This window comes from Camelus bactrianus, chromosome 24, assembly GCF_048773025.1.
Source record: "Camelus bactrianus isolate YW-2024 breed Bactrian camel chromosome 24, ASM4877302v1, whole genome shotgun sequence".
Lineage (NCBI taxonomy): Eukaryota > Metazoa > Chordata > Mammalia > Artiodactyla > Camelidae > Camelus > Camelus bactrianus.
Genome location: NC_133562.1, coordinates 6,435,327 through 6,452,718, shown reverse-complemented (window position 1 = coordinate 6,452,718; position 17,392 = coordinate 6,435,327). Strand labels below are relative to the sequence as shown.

General features: G+C 37.3%; 1 protein-coding gene across 13 annotated transcripts in view; it reads right to left on the bottom strand.

The window, feature by feature from the left end:
* Window positions 1-17,392, bottom strand: part of LOC105071405 (methyltransferase 4, N6-adenosine) — a 198,463-nt gene that overhangs the window by 103,255 nt on the left and 77,816 nt on the right. For 7 of the 13 annotated variants that reach the window (XM_074352513.1, XM_074352520.1, XM_074352514.1 and 4 more), the window contains exon 2: window positions 13,889-14,001. Coding sequence is in view for 5 of the 13 variants with exons in the window: in XM_074352524.1 (XP_074208625.1) it covers window positions 12,399-12,468; window positions 13,736-13,775; window positions 13,889-14,001 (223 nt within the window). In the remaining 8 variants the exon portion in view is untranslated. Of the gene's footprint in view, window positions 1-12,385; window positions 12,469-13,735; window positions 13,776-13,888; window positions 14,002-17,392 lie in introns of those variants that run through there. The other 6 variants (XM_074352524.1, XM_074352526.1, XM_074352525.1 and 3 more) reach the window with 3 other exon arrangements.

Sequence of the window (17,392 nt, the reverse complement as noted above, 5' to 3'; positions counted from 1 at the left end):
GTGATCAGACTAGTAAAGCCATGGCTACATTCCTGTTTTACCCTCTATATATCCTTAAAAGAAGATCCCCATTGCCAGAGGTTACCAAGTGTTTCTCCTTCCTTGCAATGGATAAAAACAAGGTTTCCAACCTAACGCTGCCTGTTACCATGATCACACTCACACCTTGTAAACTGACTTCAGTAACTGACTCCTTGTCTTGGTGCTTCACCTAGTATTGGAGTCTTAGACTCCTGGACCCCTGTCACGTTCTCTCCGGTAACCCCAAGGATTGAATTCTGTCTCCTAACTCCTGGCATTACAGCTGGATTCTCATTACTTTTGCCAGATTTTTCTACTGCCAGTTGGCTTGCTGAGCTCTGCTTATGATCTGCTGCCAAGTTCTCTGAACTCTTGTCCCACCCACCTGAAAGCAGACCTCCCAGATGGCAAAGTGTAGGGTGATCTGTAGGTGGCTCACCAAGAGGTGATGCACCCTCCCACACTGCCTGCAGCATCCTGCCATGCTCCAGGTCCCGCCCTGGGTTTGACCTATCTGGATCATCAGTGCAGCCCTACTCTGTCTGTCTGTGATACTGTCTGTCCCACTGCTCATTTGAGGTGAATTTTCTTCCACTTTATGCCTAATTGGTAATTTTAATAACTGCCTAACTGGTCTGATATCCCAGATCACTAATCCCTTCAGCACAACCTGTAAAAACTTTTCAGTCTTTAAATGAAATTTTGGTAATTTGCCCATATTATAAAACTAGTAACGAAAATACTTCAGAGTGAATTTCTTATCCAGAGGACAAGGCCCTCTTCAACATGATAACCATGTACCACCCCCTTTACCTACATGAACCCTCTGGCCCAGCTAGGAGTCTTGCTAGCTTTACTTTAGACAGTCCTTTTTCCTTGCTCCTGAGTATTATGTTCTGCTAAATTATACTATGCCTGAATCCTCTCTAATAACTGGAATCCTGCCTAAGTATCATGTAATTCATTAATTCAATCAAAAGACAGCTTTGAGTGACCACCACTTACTAGACACAATCAGCTGGTAGTTATTCAAAGAGATATATGACTGCTTGCTCTCAAAGAGTTCAGAGTCTGAACAGGAGTCAAACAGGAAGCAGAGAAATTATTGGAGAGCATACGAAAGGGAGGAGGCTGTAAATTCTACCCAGCATGAGGAAAAAAGCAAACAGGAATATCTTTAAGGGTAGATCCTTCATTTAGGATTTAGATCCTTCTAAATCTTTATTTGATGATAAATACTTTAAAGTTCATAGGGATGGGGAAGACACTGTAGGCAAAGGAAGTTACAGGAGCAAAAGTGTAGATGTTAAGATGCATGTCGTGTGTACACAGAACAGTAAATGTCAGAAAGGGAGTTACAGTGCAAGATGAAGATGAAAAGACAAAAGTCACATTATTGTGTCTCATAAACAGAAAATAACACGATCAGCTTGAATATTATAAAGGTTGCCTGAGTCTCTCCTATCTGCCTCTTTGTTGCTACAATTCTTGCTTCTTCCTCTGCCGTCAATTACATGGATATTCTAACACTCAAACTCGCCCATATTATTATCACACTGCTTCCTCACCCTCATCCCTATTTTCCAACCACAATGTTTTAGTATTTAATCATTTCTTGTCCCTATCATGTTGGAAGACACCTCTCTTTAAAAATTGTAGCAGTTAATTCATTCAACAAACGTTTACTTCAGTGGCTGCTGCAGTACAAGTGTTCAATTGCAGTAGATAGTGTAGTGTGCCACCAGAGCTCCCTTTAGGACCTAGGCACTCATCCCCCTTTCTGAGTCTGTTACCTGTCCAGAATTCTAATCTTGCAGAAGGAAGCTTCCTTTCCCAACATTTGCCCCCTTTCCAGGAGTGGCTGGCATCCAATTACTGGTACATGTTCAGATTCAAAGGCTGATCCCCCTTGCCTGCACTCAGAACAAGACTAAAGATCCATGCCAGCTCCAGAGCAGCCTGCAGTTTACAACTCATCTCAGTTCACCTTCTCCTTCTGCCCAATTAAGCTTTACTAATCTCTCACAGGTATTAACTCCAATAAACAAACTCTCAAATAGACTTCCTGAATGCAAATCTCAAAATCTCAGAGGCTACTTCCCAGAGAATCCAACCTACAACATTATTCAATGCCAACCATCTTTCCAGAAGGAGAGCTATGAAGAAATTTTATTAAAATCTACCAGGCACATCCAATATGCCAAGAGCAGTGCCATGTCTGGCGATGTCACAAAAGGCAGGACATGACCTGCATAAGGGCAGCTCATCCTCCCAGTTCTGGAGGGAGGAGAGCCTGCCAAGGGGGAGGGCTGCTGGCCCTCCATCCCGCCAGCGTCACCTGGGATTAAGATGGAGTGATCTTGTTTTACCCATTCTAGTAATTTACAGACTCGGAAAGTTGTAAAAAATCTCCTTTTTTTCTGATGCTTTAAGAACAAAATTAATTTCCTGGTATCAAAATGGTGACTATGATCCTCTGTAGAAGCAGAAGAACAAACCAGATGATGTCTCAAAGTTCTTTTCAGGCAAAACTTATTGTCAAAACTAAAACTGAGGCACAGTTTGAAATAGAAGCTATTACATTCTTGATCAAGAATGCATTAAGGTCCTAAAGATTTCCTTAGGGTATTTCCCAGTATGAGGACTATTTATTGTGGGCAGACATCATCTTCCATATATCTTAAACCTACTTCTTGGTACTATTTTTAATATAGTTTTCTGTCTAATAAGATTGTGTAGTGCAATAATAAATTATAATCCTGTGTTGAAGCCACATATCTGTTACTTAAGAGTTGCAAGAAATGGCCATCAGCATTTTTATTAAAAGAGATGATAATGATTTTTCCCCTGACAAACAAGCCTGCTGTATCATCCTGGACTACTTTTAAATGGATATGGGTTTGCAACTTCAACGGAAAAAATTAAAACATGCACATTCCCTTGAGCTGGCATTATTTGTCAAAATGACAGTGTGGCCATTTTTCTTACAGTTTAAAATGGCACATCGGTGATAATTACTTTAATCTATTTTTTAGTACACCATAAGATGCTTGAATTGCTGATGTAATTTTGAAGTCTATATTTACAGTCATAAGTCTCCCATGGTGTAAAGATTGGTCATTCATAAAAAATCAGGTAGAATAGCTATTCATAGACTGTGCCAATGAGGAGTAGATGCTCCATTTAGAACGCAGAAGTCAAACAGGAAATAGAATTGATTAATTCTACCTCAAATTTTATGCTATGTCTTTGATTAACCTTCATGTAAATAAAGTCATTCCTCTTTCCATCGGCCTAGAAGTCTCTAGACTTACTATCTAGGTATAAGAAAAGCTCATTCATTTACCACTCAACAGATATTTATCTTGTATATTTTATAAGCCAGTATCTGGAGAGAACATAAAAAATATAGAGAACCCTACGATATAGGTTCCATTTGAGCAGGAACCTTGGCTGGTCTCTTCACTGCTCTGCTCCAGTGATAGAAAAGTAGGCATTCCGTAATCATTTACTGACTGAATAAGCAAGACGTGGTCTCTGACTTCAACAAATGCATGACTCTATAGGAAAGTTACCACTTACTGCATTTTTAAAGTGCAAAGGGGCCTGCTTTCCAAGCTGTCACTCAGCATGTGACACAAGACTCAGATCTGATCTTAAATCAATAAATCTTTGAGTTCTCTCATTCTCTCCAACACCACCCAACGTGGGGTGAGAGCCAGAGTCTCTTCTCCAGGACACTGACCACTGTCCACTTAGAAGTCTACCTCTCTAACTTGCCTCTGTTTTTTCCAGGCAGGAAATGTGTAACTATCCTGGAACAAGAGTAGAAAATACCGCCTCAGAAAATTTTCTTTCAAATCTATTATAAATTGAAGGACTTGAATTGACTATTTTCTCTCTTTCTTTGCATTTTTGCTATAACAACTCTACTCAGAGGCACTGGAAGCTTAATATCTAGGAGGAGGAATGATGAGGTTTAAAAAATGGATTTGTACTTGCACGTGGAAAAAAAGAAACAAATCCCTTATTATTTCAAATGCTAATCCAGACACTGTACTATTTCCATTTTATAGATGAGAACATTGAGTCCTTCTGAAGCTAAGCAACTTGCTCATGTTTACACAGTTCATTGATACAGATTCGGTACTCAAATCCATGTCTGACTTCCCCAAATTCTTGCTCCTAATTACCACATGGGGTATTATCCCCATTTTTGTAGGTGAGAAACCTAATCTTAGAGAGATTAACTGATTTTTTAATTCAAAATCACACCATTAACATACTGCAAAGTCAGGGTTAGAACCCATATTATCTACACTACAGTGTATTTCCTAATCCAGTGGCATCTCCACACTGCCTACCCATTTTCTCGTGCCTTAGATTTGCCATTCACCAAGAAAACAGTAGTTTTAGAATTGTGTCATGGAATCAATGGAGTTAGTATTTCCAGTTAGAGAAGTTTCATGATTTAACATTACCATGAAATAGAAATTATATTTCCACAGAAATCATCCGTATTTACTTACGTTTTATCCTGCCAGTTTGCAAACAGATTTGGGAGCTAGGCATTAATAATACATTAACAACAGTGATTATATAATGTAATCTCAAACAATGCTACATGTAAATTTGAAGGTTAATGAATATTTCTATGTCTGTCACAATAGAAAAACAATGTCTTTAACATAGAAAATGCCCTAACTAACACTCTGATATTATGAAAGAGCTAGTAACCTCCCAAAGTGCCTACCGGTTTTCTTGGACTATTTCTCTCAGCAGCTGTGTCTGGCCCCTGGAGCTGCCAGAGAAGACCTACTGTAGATTCTCTGTATGAAAATAATTAACCTAAGGAGAGTAAACAAGGACGAGAGAGATTTCCCTTGGTAGACACATTCACATTTGACTCATGGTAACAAGGCAGTAGTGATGGCCTAACTCTACTGAAAGAACATCTTTTATATCTGCAGTTGATATGCACCTGTTGCTTATTTCTCTTTCTCATTCAAAATTCACTGTTTAATTTGGAAAAAAAAAAAACAAAAACAGAAATCTCCACAGCAACAACCAAAGTATCAAACTGACATGATAGCTTTAAGTTTGGGAATTTGCAGGGTGTTCCCTCCAGTTTTCTTGGGCCATAGTTTCAAGAAAAAACAGTGTGTGGTCAATGCTATATAGGCATAATCATGGCTGAAAACTCTATGTTAAATCTTTTTTTATGAGCCATAAATAAATGTGTATTCAACTGATATTTTAACTCAAGTAATTTTTCACATTCAAAGAAATGAAAAGCAATAAAGTGTGCAGTTCCAGGAACCACACTGAGCAACTCGTATTGAGGCTCTGATCTTACTGCCAATGTTAGCATCTCGTTCTTATAACCTTATAACGTCCTCTTTGAGAGTATTTTTGCTCCAATTAAATCAAAATCTGTAACACCCCTGAACTGATTTACAAGATTATCAGCCAATAAAGTTAGAGTTCATCATCACCATCTCATAGGACATCAGAGTGGAACCTAAGACACTTGGTCAAAGAATACTTCTCTCAGAGATTTCTGAAAACAAATTTCAATTCCAGGGACAAACAGCCCACATACCCTGAAATATAAAAATAACATGTTTAAAAATGTACTGAAAAGTATTTTTAAATGATTTCCTGAGGGAGCAAGAAAGTGAAGAATATTCAGAAGGTGAAAAGAGAGATAAAGAAGATACCTAGGAAATTTAAAAAGGCATTAAGCCAGCTTTTTCCAGGGAGCATCTGCCTAACCATGGTAATTGCAGTTTTTGTTCTGACAGCAGTGCAGACCATGGGAAATAGGTGATAAAATCACAGACTGTCTAAAAGTGAAGGGTCTAACAGAAGATTGCTGCATCAGATCAAGATCTCGGAGGGTGAAGGCTCCCTGATGATTTACAAGCACAATTTCGCTCTAGAAATCTGTATTTTTTTTTCAGCCTGGACTCACATACTATCTATGTGATCAACAAAGGGTTTCAAGTGGTCCCAAGTTGGCAATGATATCAGGTAACTAGTGGAAGCCAAAAAAAAAAAAAAAAAAAAAAAAAAGAAGGAATGCAATCCTATCCAGGCTTCAAAGAATTATCACAGCTGAAGTCCAAGGACTATGAGCTCACAAAAGAAAACCATGAAATATGTGAATAAGGTGAATTTAGTGATAGCCAGCAAAAAACAGGATACTAGCAAATATTTCAGACATCGGAATTTTTCAGAAAATATAAACTGAGTACTTTTCATATGTTTTAATAAGTAAAGAATTTATTAAAATTATGAGCAAGGGAAAAGAAAGTATAGAAATTAAATCATAAGAATTGAAGTGAGTGAAATATATCTTTAAAATGAAAAATAAAATAAAGTTTAAAACTTGGTTGATAGATTGAAGGGAAAATTAGATACAGCTGAAGAAGAATTTAGTGAACTAGAACACAGATACAAAGAAGTTATCCTGAAAACAGCCAAATATACAAAATATGGAAAATAGAAAAAAGGTTAGGATGGATTGAGCAGGTGTAACGTCTGTCTAATCAGAGAGCCAAAAATATATGGTAGAAAAAAATCAGAATAAGGCAATAATCAAAGGAATAAAAACAAATAATTTTGCTGAATTATAAAAGTCACAAAACCTCTGATCCTAGAAACCCACTGATGGCCTTAAATAACAAATACATATATAATCTATACTAACATAATTAGTCATCAGATGTTTTTGATGAAACTACATAGAGATAAATGCAAGTGTGATATTTAAGGAAGCCTGAATTAAACTGAAAGTTATAATAGAAAACAGAATAGTAGAAGGTTCTTCCATGTGACTAGAAAAAATAAATACTAATCTAGATCTCTATATAAGAAAGCTACATTTCAAGTACAATGATGAAATTTTGTTTGTTTTCAGCTAAACAAAAATTGAAAGTTTACTACAAACTCTCACTAAAGAAAATTCTAGAAGTTCTGCCTGACTCAAAAATTATCATAAAAGTTTGAAATGCAAGTAAGGAAAAACAGGCAGCAATTTTGGTAAATCTATAAAACATTGTTTGTAAAAATAATAATAATAATAAATGACATCTAAAAATATAGAATAGGTAAAAACACTAGACATAAATAGACTATATTTACTTAGGTAGTTGTAATTAGAGTTGAAGCATTTTAGGTCCCAATACATTTCAAGTAGTAGATAAAGATATTGATCAATTTCAGATATTGTTTAAATCTGCATATGAAACTATCTAGGATAATCACTAAAAATAAATATGTACAGTTTCTAAAATAGTAAAATATAATAATTCAGAGCCTATGAGAAAAATAAATCAACAAAATGAAACAACAAAGCAAAAAAAAAAAAAACCCAAATGAAGACAAGTAAAACATGAAACAAAAAAGTCAAAAAATAGAAAGTAAAAATTAAGATGTACTTAAAGATTCAAACATATCAGTAATAATTATACAAGAAATAAACTTGTCTGTTAAAAAACAAAGATATCTTGCCAAGTTTTTAAAAACTCCATCTATGAGTCATTTACAAGAGACCCTATTAAATACATAGAAGCAAAGAAAGTTTATATACAAAAGGATGGAAAATATATGTACCAGGTTTGTAATTTAAACCAAAATAAAACTGAGGTTACATCATAAGTATTGTATAAAATAGATACTGATACAGAATATTACTAGATCTAAGAAAAATACCTGCTTAAGTTCAACTCATTAGGAAAATAAAACAATTCTAAATCTTTTTGCATTTAATAACAAAACCTTAAATTACATCGTTCAAAATTGACAGCTGTGCAAGGGAGAGAAAGTCTGATGTCATAGTAGAAAGTGGTTAGACATGTCTCAGGAATTGCCAGATTAGGTTGATAAAAATAGTAATAAAATCTGTAGCATTTGAACACTGTAACTAACAATTATGAGCAAGAGACGATGTTACTCTAACATTAGTCTATGAAATCTATGGAACATTACATCCAACAATTAGAGACTATAATTCTTTTCTAAGTGCACATCAAATATTAAAATTCACCAAATGCCAGGCCAGAAAACAAGCCTCAAACTCAAACCAGCAACATGTAAAAAAAATCAAATAGAGTATGAATAACATAAGCTTATCTAGAAATGCAAAGTTGGTTTAACATAAGAAAGTCAACTAGTGAAAATCACCATAATAACCAATTCCAGATTCAAAGTAAATTATAATTTCATCAAATGCAAGAGAGGCATTGTATAAAATTTAACAGCAAGTCATGATATTAAAAAAAGTCTAATAAATTAAGAATCAAAGGACACTTCCTTAGCATAACAAACCCTCAGCAAATTATCTTAAACATATGACATTGGAAGCACTTCCTTTAAACGCAGAACCAGCAAAGGATGCAGACCATCACCACTTATTTTCAGTAGTGTACTGGTGATTCTACACCATGCAGTAGAGCCAGAAAAGAAACAAGAGGTATAAGGATTGGAAAGGAAGAAATCAGGCTGTGATTTTGGCAGGAAGTAAGAGTGTCTATTATCCAATATAATCTACAGATTATCACTCCATCAGTTATGTACGAATTTTTATGTTTATGACCTATTTGGCATTATAAAGAGTGCTACAGGATGCAAAAAAACAACAACTGGTCATTTAATCAAATCAATGAAAGCAGAGGAGGTACCGGGAGATATTAGCTGCACTTCTTTAAATAGTGGAATGGTCCCCATGTAATATACCCTCTACCAATGTTCCAAATAATTTTTGCCAAACATCCCCTTTGTTATCATAGTCCCCAGATCTCCCCTCCTAAAATCCCTATAAACATCAGAAATATTGGTGATATTCTGCTCAGTTCTCCTATTATCTTCTTGGTCATTCATTCAAACCCTGTGACAGACAACATGGCCCTAAGAAAGCATCAAATAGGATGAAGCCCCTGCCTTCACAAAGTTCACAGTCTAGTAATTCAGTCAGTAACACAAACAGAGCAATAAGATGATAAAAATATTTCTGAATATCCCAAGGTTACTGGTCCAGGAGCATTAGTGATGTGAAATGATAAGAGCTGTATCACAAATGCTATGAACACATGTATATAGAAACAGATCCCCAGTGTCTCCAGAACCCCAGTCATTTAACAACAAACAGTAAAAGGTTCTTCAAAATATTTCTTAACTACCCTTATTCTAAATTGCATACCCTGATAAATGTGGAATTTTAATTTTTTTTATATTAGATTCACTTTCATACAACATTTTTAAAAATACAAGTATTCTTAACAAATAACAGAGGGAGTACACACCCACTAGTTTACCTAATACTGCCGGTGGGCTCGGACCACTGCGAACGCGATTCTCTTTCTGTCAGAATGAGGAGAGGTGGACGGTACCTCACCAGAACAAGGCATGTGACATGACTGACCGAATAATCTACCGTCTCAGGATGCTGGTGCTCCTGAACTCTTGTGGGGATTTTCCAGGAACTTCCCCCAGCACTAAGGGCAGGGTGCCATTATGCAGAACCAGAGTTCTGTGCTTTTCCTGGCCTCTGAAACACCAACATGGCTAATGTTGTCTCAGCCCAGTTGTCACACCCATGGTTCCCGCAGCTCTCACGCCCAGCACCTCTTAATAGCAACTCAGCCAGCTTCACCTCCAGGAGACAGTGAGAGCCCCATCTCACAGCACTGGAGACAGAACAGCCCAGAGTATACCCTAACTGGCATCTTGGAATCCAGGATAGCTCCAAGTACATTCTAACTGTCATATACAGGAATAAGAGAAGGTAGAATGGGCTTCTTCCAGGTCACTCACCTCGTGACTCATCAGGGTAAGAACTAGAATACCCAGCCGTACTGCCATCATTCGCTACCTGAAGAGCTCAAGGATGGGGACGTGCAAGGAGCAGAGGTGGAGGAGAGCAGTCAGCTGCAGTGGGATGAAAGGCACTACAGGCCAGAGGCTGAGAACTTGGCCAGTGGAGCCACATTACCTGAGTTCAGAATTCTGGTTTTGCCATTATAAGCCCTGTTACCTTTGACAAGTTATTTATCCTTTCTGGGGCTTGGCATTCCTCATCTGTCAAATGGGGAGAACCTGACCTCATAGGGCTATTGTGAAAACTGTGGTGCTTGAGAAAATGCTAACAGTTTAATAAATATTTGCTTTTTTCTAGATTTCCTAAATACACTGAGCCTTCCATATCCACATATTCAACCAACTTCAGATGGAAAATAATCAGAAAAAAGTTCCAGAAAGTTTCAAAAAGCAAACTTGAATTTGCTGCACACTGGCATCTATCTACATAGCATTTACATTATACTCACAACTATTCACATGGCATTTACATTGTATTAGGTATTATAAGTAATCCAGAGATGATTTAAAGTATATGGGAGGCTGTGTGTAGCTTATGTGTAAATACTTCACCATTTCACATAAGGGACTTGAGCATCCATGGGTCTTAGTATCCATGGGGGCTCCACAACCAATCTCTCTTGAACACCAAGAAGTGACTATATCTATTATTTTCAGTAGTACTATTATACCTTTCTCAAATAAATTATAGTTCTCAAGGAAAAGTTCTGATTTCCACATAACATAAGCAATTGAAATATGAAAAGTTCTGCCAACCAACTATTTTCACCACATGCTTTCTCCAGAGAACAGATGGACTTTCCGAGACAAACTTGAAGGTGAATAAATAGACTCACTGTTTTGGCATGAGGCAATTAAGTCTTGGACACAAAAGGGTTTTGTGCTCCTTTTGTTTGTTTTAAGGATTGTTATTCACATTATCCATGGAGTAATCTCTGCAATAAAATAGTTACTGCCTCCACTGGAAGGTAATACATAATTCAGAAAAAGAGTCATGATGAGCATCTTTCTAGCTGTGCACTGTACAATACAGCAGCCAGTAAGCTACTTGAATCTAAGTATTCAAACTGAAAGTAGTTAAAATTAAATAAATTTAAAATTCTGTTCCTTAGTCATACTGGTCACATATTAAGTGCTCAACAGTCATGGTGACTAGTGGATATGGAACACTTATTTTACCACAGAACTTCCTGTTGGGTAGCGTTGAAGAGTATAAACTGGAGTATCTGGTACCGCTTCTCAGCTAATCTGATTAGTAACAATCATTATAGAGTCACTGGTGAAATCAATCTTCAGTTTAGAGTCTAGTGTAATAATTAAGAAACCTTACTTTACAATTATTCGTCTTCGTTATTCCCAGGCAAATTTTATAGGCTATCACATCCGTATTTTTCAAATCTAATATTGGGAAATTCTATAGTACCGTATGTGTTAAGGACAGTTAGTAATTTGAAACGCACATAAGAGATTTTCCAAGCCATCATTTCTCAGCATAATCATCTATTAACTATACAAATGACTGTCTGGATTCCCCAAGTCAAGTCTACACAGCAAAAATAACATTGTTCAGGAAGCTTGCGCTGTGAAGGCAGCTAATCTAAACTAGTAAAACTGTACAACCAATACCTTATTCTAGGTTTTCCCTTCGAATACATTTTTTGGTATCTGAATTTACTACTTTAACATGTAATTCTTTCCTTGACTTCAGCTCACTGTACCTGAATTACCTGTTCTTTCAATATTTTAGTTTCATTACAAATATCATCATGAATCACTGTTCCAGCTTCTCCTGCTACAAGTCAGGCAGCCGCAGGTGGCGCACATCTCCCAGGTCTGGCCCTCCAGGCCCCGGGGCTCTGGAGGACCCACTGGGTTAGCACCCCAGCTATCACTGTCTCCAGGGAACCCCGCTTGTTTCTGGGATCTGCTCTGACACTATTTACATCTCCTAATCTCACTGTCACATCCTTAGACACAGGGAGGTGGTCACATGAATTACAATGAGCCCTAAGTAATCGAGCACGAAGAAGAATAGCAAGAAAATAAAAATGTCTCCTGTAAAAAGAATGGGGAGGGGGAAGGAAGGACAGTGATGGTTTCTGGGGTTTGAGAGGACCTAAGGGCTTTTATGGGGTAGTGGGAGGAGGGAGTTGGAAGACATTTAAGAGTCAGAATTAGATTTTGAAAGAAGCTGTTTAGAGGCTGTTTCAGCGTTCCAGTTTAATAGGTGAGTAAACTGAAGGTCAGAGAGGACAGGAGTGTGACAGTACAGGATCATGATTGAGACTGTGGACTTCTGAAGTCAGATGATCAATTGGTGGCTCTGCTACGTAGTGCCTGAGTGAAGCTGAGCAAGTTATTCAATCTCTGAGTCTCAATTTCCTCATTTATAAAACAGAGATTATAATACCAGTAACTACCACATTGTCATTTGCAAACATTAAATGAAGCAACATGTTTCGAGTGTTAGAGCAGACTAACAAACCTTAATTTTTGATTCATGGGGCAATGATGGCCATGGTGGTGACGATGATAATAAAGTGGTTACCCAAGCCTACCTTCAAGGTCCTAGAAAAAATAAAACGAATCCAAGTTTGTAACTTCTAGTCTGATGCTCTAATCCATGCATCAGCTTCCTGCACTAGTTAGTTCAACAATAAATACAACCTGCTACCAGTTTACTTTTTATATCAATGGATGTGAATCTCATCAAAGACTCCAGAAACAAACTTCTCTAAGATTGTCAGAGAGTACACAGGAAGAAGTCATCAAACTTCATAATTTCTCCTTGCTATGGACCTATTATGTACTAATTTATTAACAGCTCATTTTCAAGATAAGGTTATAAAGAACCTGGTTTCTTATTCTGGATGAAGCTGAGGCCCCCAGACGCTTCTTGGCTTGCGTTGGGCACACACCTTGTTTTTCTGTTAGAAGATATTATCTCCCTGTTTTATCTTGAGTTACGCTGCTTTGTGTCCACATGTTATTTCCTCTGCCCTCTCAGGGTCATGCCATCCCAGATGACCAGACAGCAGCTGCTTTTGTCTCCTGCAGGTATCCATTTTGGCATGTGCCCAAATTAGTGCCACAGCAACTCAGTCTCGTGCAGGAAACTGGCTATTTCCCAGGACTTCATTGTTGTTACAGTGTCCTTAAATTTCTGGACTTTCTACCTCTACAGATCCCAATTTCAATAAAATATAAGCCTGGAGAACTGCACTGCATAACCTGAAGTACCAACGTGAAAAAAACCAAGGACGCCTGGCTTAAGATACCTTTTCCCCCACTTACACTCATTCCAGATATAAAATCGTCAACCGCTAAAATGTAACTTGAGCCTCCCTTCAAGCATATGTGGAAGTTTACACTTTTCTCGAACTTTGAGATATTTTCTTGGAAAAGCTTCTTGTAAAAATCTATACATTTGCTTCTTGTAAAAATCTATCCATTTCTCAATTCCCCATTCTTGTTTGGGAATCTGGATTTACAATGTCATGCGCAATATTGGAAAAGTATCCTACCAACTGATTATACACCATGTGCTTATGAATAGTAATTAGCAGCCCCCCTACCACCCCAGAAACATCTGTCTCGGTTTACTGCCAGTCTATTTAGAGCCACAGCATCATTATTACCTAGATCCTTATCCTCTCTTTCACCATTAACGTATTTATTTAAAATGAATAGATAAAGCTCAGAGCATTTCTGGAGAGACAGCTCAGAAGAAAAATCTAGATGCCCACGCAAATTTTAGGTTATTTTACTGGTCGGTCTTCTGCATGTCAAACTGCTAGGTTTTCACACTGCCCCTTCCCATGGCAACTTAACTTACAGAAAGCTTCGAGCTTGCAAGAAGAGTTTCTCATCAGCAGCTTAAGAAAACAAAAACAAAAACAGAAACAAAACACACTTTCTATTCAAGGGAGAATAAGTAACGAGAAAGTAGAGTTGGTTGTTTTTGTTTTGTTTTTGCCAGTTTACCTACCTTTCATGTCCAAGGAATGTCCATTTTTCCCAAAAGTGATGGGGCATGTACTCTTCTCATGATTCTTGCGAACAGAAGTAGGGCATTTGGAACAATGGAGGTAATTCTTCATCCTGGTGATGTTAAAAAAAAAAAAAAAAAAAAAAAAACTTCTTTGTGTTTTTCAGATTTAAAGGCCTCAGCAAACTTAAGGGATATATACAGACCCTGAGCAGAAAAGGTAAAAGCTCTGTAGAATTAAAAAAATTGTGTATCACAAATTGGAAACTGAATAGAAATTCTCAAGTTGCCAAAAGCAAGTGCGCTTCAAGAAAGACAGCAACGCGTTAGTTCATACTTACAATTAGCATATCTGTGGACAAGAGAGTTTGTTGTTTATACCAATGAAAATGTTACAAAAACAAGCTTTCTTCATTTAGTCATCTATGACCTATGACATGCTTTTGCTTTTCAAATCATTCAAGGAATTGTATACCTATATAAGTTCGTTACTGCTACTTTCCATTCCTGTGAAATTCAGTCCACTATTATTAGAATTCATTTCCTAAAAGATCCATGGAAGCCTTGGAGTGAATGATACTTTTAAACAAGAAAGAAAAACTCATTTGTGTGGGCTTTAACTCATTACATTATTCTTAATGAAGACCAGTGCATCATTTTATCAGTAGTGATCAAGACTGTTTTCTACCATGCACCATGACAAAAGTGTTTTCCTAATATAGTACTCATTGTACAGTAATTTCACATACAAATCTATACAACATACACACACAACACATAGGAAAGGTGAAAAATAGTTAATGGTAAGAGAGTATCATAATGGTTTGTCTCTCCCACTCTCAGCTGCTTCAACTTCAGTACTGATTCTACTACCTTTTCCTGCAAATTTCACTCTTTTTCTCATCATATGATTTGTTGCAGCCATATGAGAATGGAAAAATTAATCATGAATGTTTCCATATTTTTTAGAAAGGGAAAATATCCCTGAAGTAATCTTTCCTGACTTAGCGTTTTCCTATACTATTGGATTCAATATTTATATTGGCTGCCAGTTTGTGAAGTTTATCAACCATAGCCCCTTATTACCAAGCAAATGGGTGAAATGAAGTCTGCCTACAACTCAGATCTCTGTTCTTTAAAAACTTTTAACTTAATCCATGACCAAAAGGGGAAAAAATCCAATAGGTTAATTTCTGTGTGCATGAAGTCAACTACTTCGTTTTCTAATCTGTTTTTAAAAATATCAACCATGTTAAAAAATAGGAACATCAAGGCAAATTCAACCCGACATATGAACTGTCCATAAATCAATGTTTAAATCTTAAGACCAGAAAGGATCATATAAAGGATCATACGGTTTTCCAGTTTTGGTCCATGGGACACTAGAGATTCTAAAGAAGTGCCTTTGCTGTATGGTAAGTGAAACATTCAAAGCAGATTCAGACACAATCATTCAGCTCAAATCTGAGCTACATATTAGGTTTCAGTGCATTAGTTAAAGAAAGATGTTTTACAGATATTCCACTCTGGACTTACATCCTGCATCAATTCAGGCTGATCACAGCTTACGGCAAAAAGCAGGAAGACCAAGGTTTTGTTCTGGCTCTTCAGCTCTTGGGTATTAAAATGTATGCTTTAGGGTTCTTCTCAGGAAGGCACCATCCTTTAGAGAAGACTATTGTTGGCATATCTGCTAAACATTTTCACCACTTTCTTGAAGACACCAGTGTATAAGAGAACTACAATCTATGAAATGTCAAAATATATTCCAGACGGTGACAATAAACTTACATTGACAATAAACTTACAAGGCATGTAGAATCCTGGGATTCAGAGAGGGTGAGTAACCTCCCCTTATACGCAGAGACAGATTCAGGCCTAATCTGACCTTAAGTCATGTTTGCTCTAAAATACTGTTTCTATGAAGCATGAATTTTTAACAGACTCAATATTCCCAAGGGGGAAGATAATTTGGTACGAGGAGTGGTTAGTGGCCTGCGGTTTTAAGAGTTCATGGGGAGCAGGGACAAACAGAAAAAAAAAAGTCTAAAACGGCTCCTTGGTTGGGGGTGGGGGGTAATAATAAAGAGTTTCAGATGCATTTACATAAAGATACTACATATTTCCCTCTTAGACCATTTGGATTTTATTTTCTAATGTCATTGCTTCCTTTCATGAATATCTACTGAACTGTCAAGGATACATGGGGGGACACAAATCTCTCTTCCAGAGAGGCTGTGTGCTTCTGCCCTCAAGCCTGGGTGCTTCAGCATCAGTTCTGATGACTGGAATGCCTGGGGTGGTAATGTAATGGTCTTGTCGCAGCTTTAGCCAGAGACAGTGTGGTCAGGAAGAAATCTTTCCCCACACACCAGTTTTCTGGGACTTGCTGTGTGAAGCCAAGTAGAAAACATCTTGTCAAACTTGTGTGGAAGAAATCAAGTAATGCTGAATGGAAGCCCATGGGACATTGACTGATTTATAAATACCTGGAGTATTTCCATGAAACCTGGATCTTGTCTTGGATTTACAATGAGAGCCCAAACTACACGCTCTAAAATTCTCTAAGAACTTTTTTTATGTCCTAGATTTTAAGATGAAAAAAAAAAAAAGCCCATCAGATTTGTTATTTATATTTTCCTTAAACTGATCCTAATACATTTTTCCAGTATATTCTTTTTCAAAGAGTACCTAGCATAATTTTCCAGATAAGAAATATATTTATCTCATTTTAATTCTATAACCCTAGTAACTATATTTATCATTATAATAAAATTAAAATATATCTATAGCATATATAATAATGCAAATATAACTTTAGGAACTAATGAATTCATTTCAACTTCATATAGCACCAGCTACATAATTCAAAGCACCTGAGAAAATAGAAGTAAAGTTTTTGTTTCTCCTCTAAGCGACACTGAGTTCATTTAGGAGAAAAACAGTTAAATTCTTCACCTGCACAGGCAGCAGAAATTTAGATGAATTCCAGAGGAAATCTAAAGGAGGAAACACTTTACAGCTATTATCTTAAAGATGACAAACTTGTTCCTAAAGCTGGAGGGATAGAAATAACTGGCCCAGAAGAAATAAAGACACAGCCCACCCCTGCCTGCCTTCCCACTTCCTCCTTCCTCATGGGACCGAAACCCCCTGTAGCTCTCCAGCCCTTCCCTTTCCCCACAAGCCCCACATGCCTCATGAGAAGCCACCTCTCAGAGCAGGCTGAAGAGCTGCAGGTAATCCCAGACCTCCTGCCAATAATCTACTCAGGAACGGGCATGTGGCTTACATTGAACCAGTGGTACCTGAGAAGTGGTTTGCAGGCATCTGCTAGGAAAATTTTCTGACTCTTCCAATAAATTTTCTAAAGCCACCTCCCTGCTCTCTTCCTGAACACTGCCATGCATGGATGTGAAGCCACAATGTCAACAGACATTTTACCAGCCTGAGGAGAGAGTATGGAGGAGAATTCAGAAAAGAAATTTCCAGGAACAGTAATGA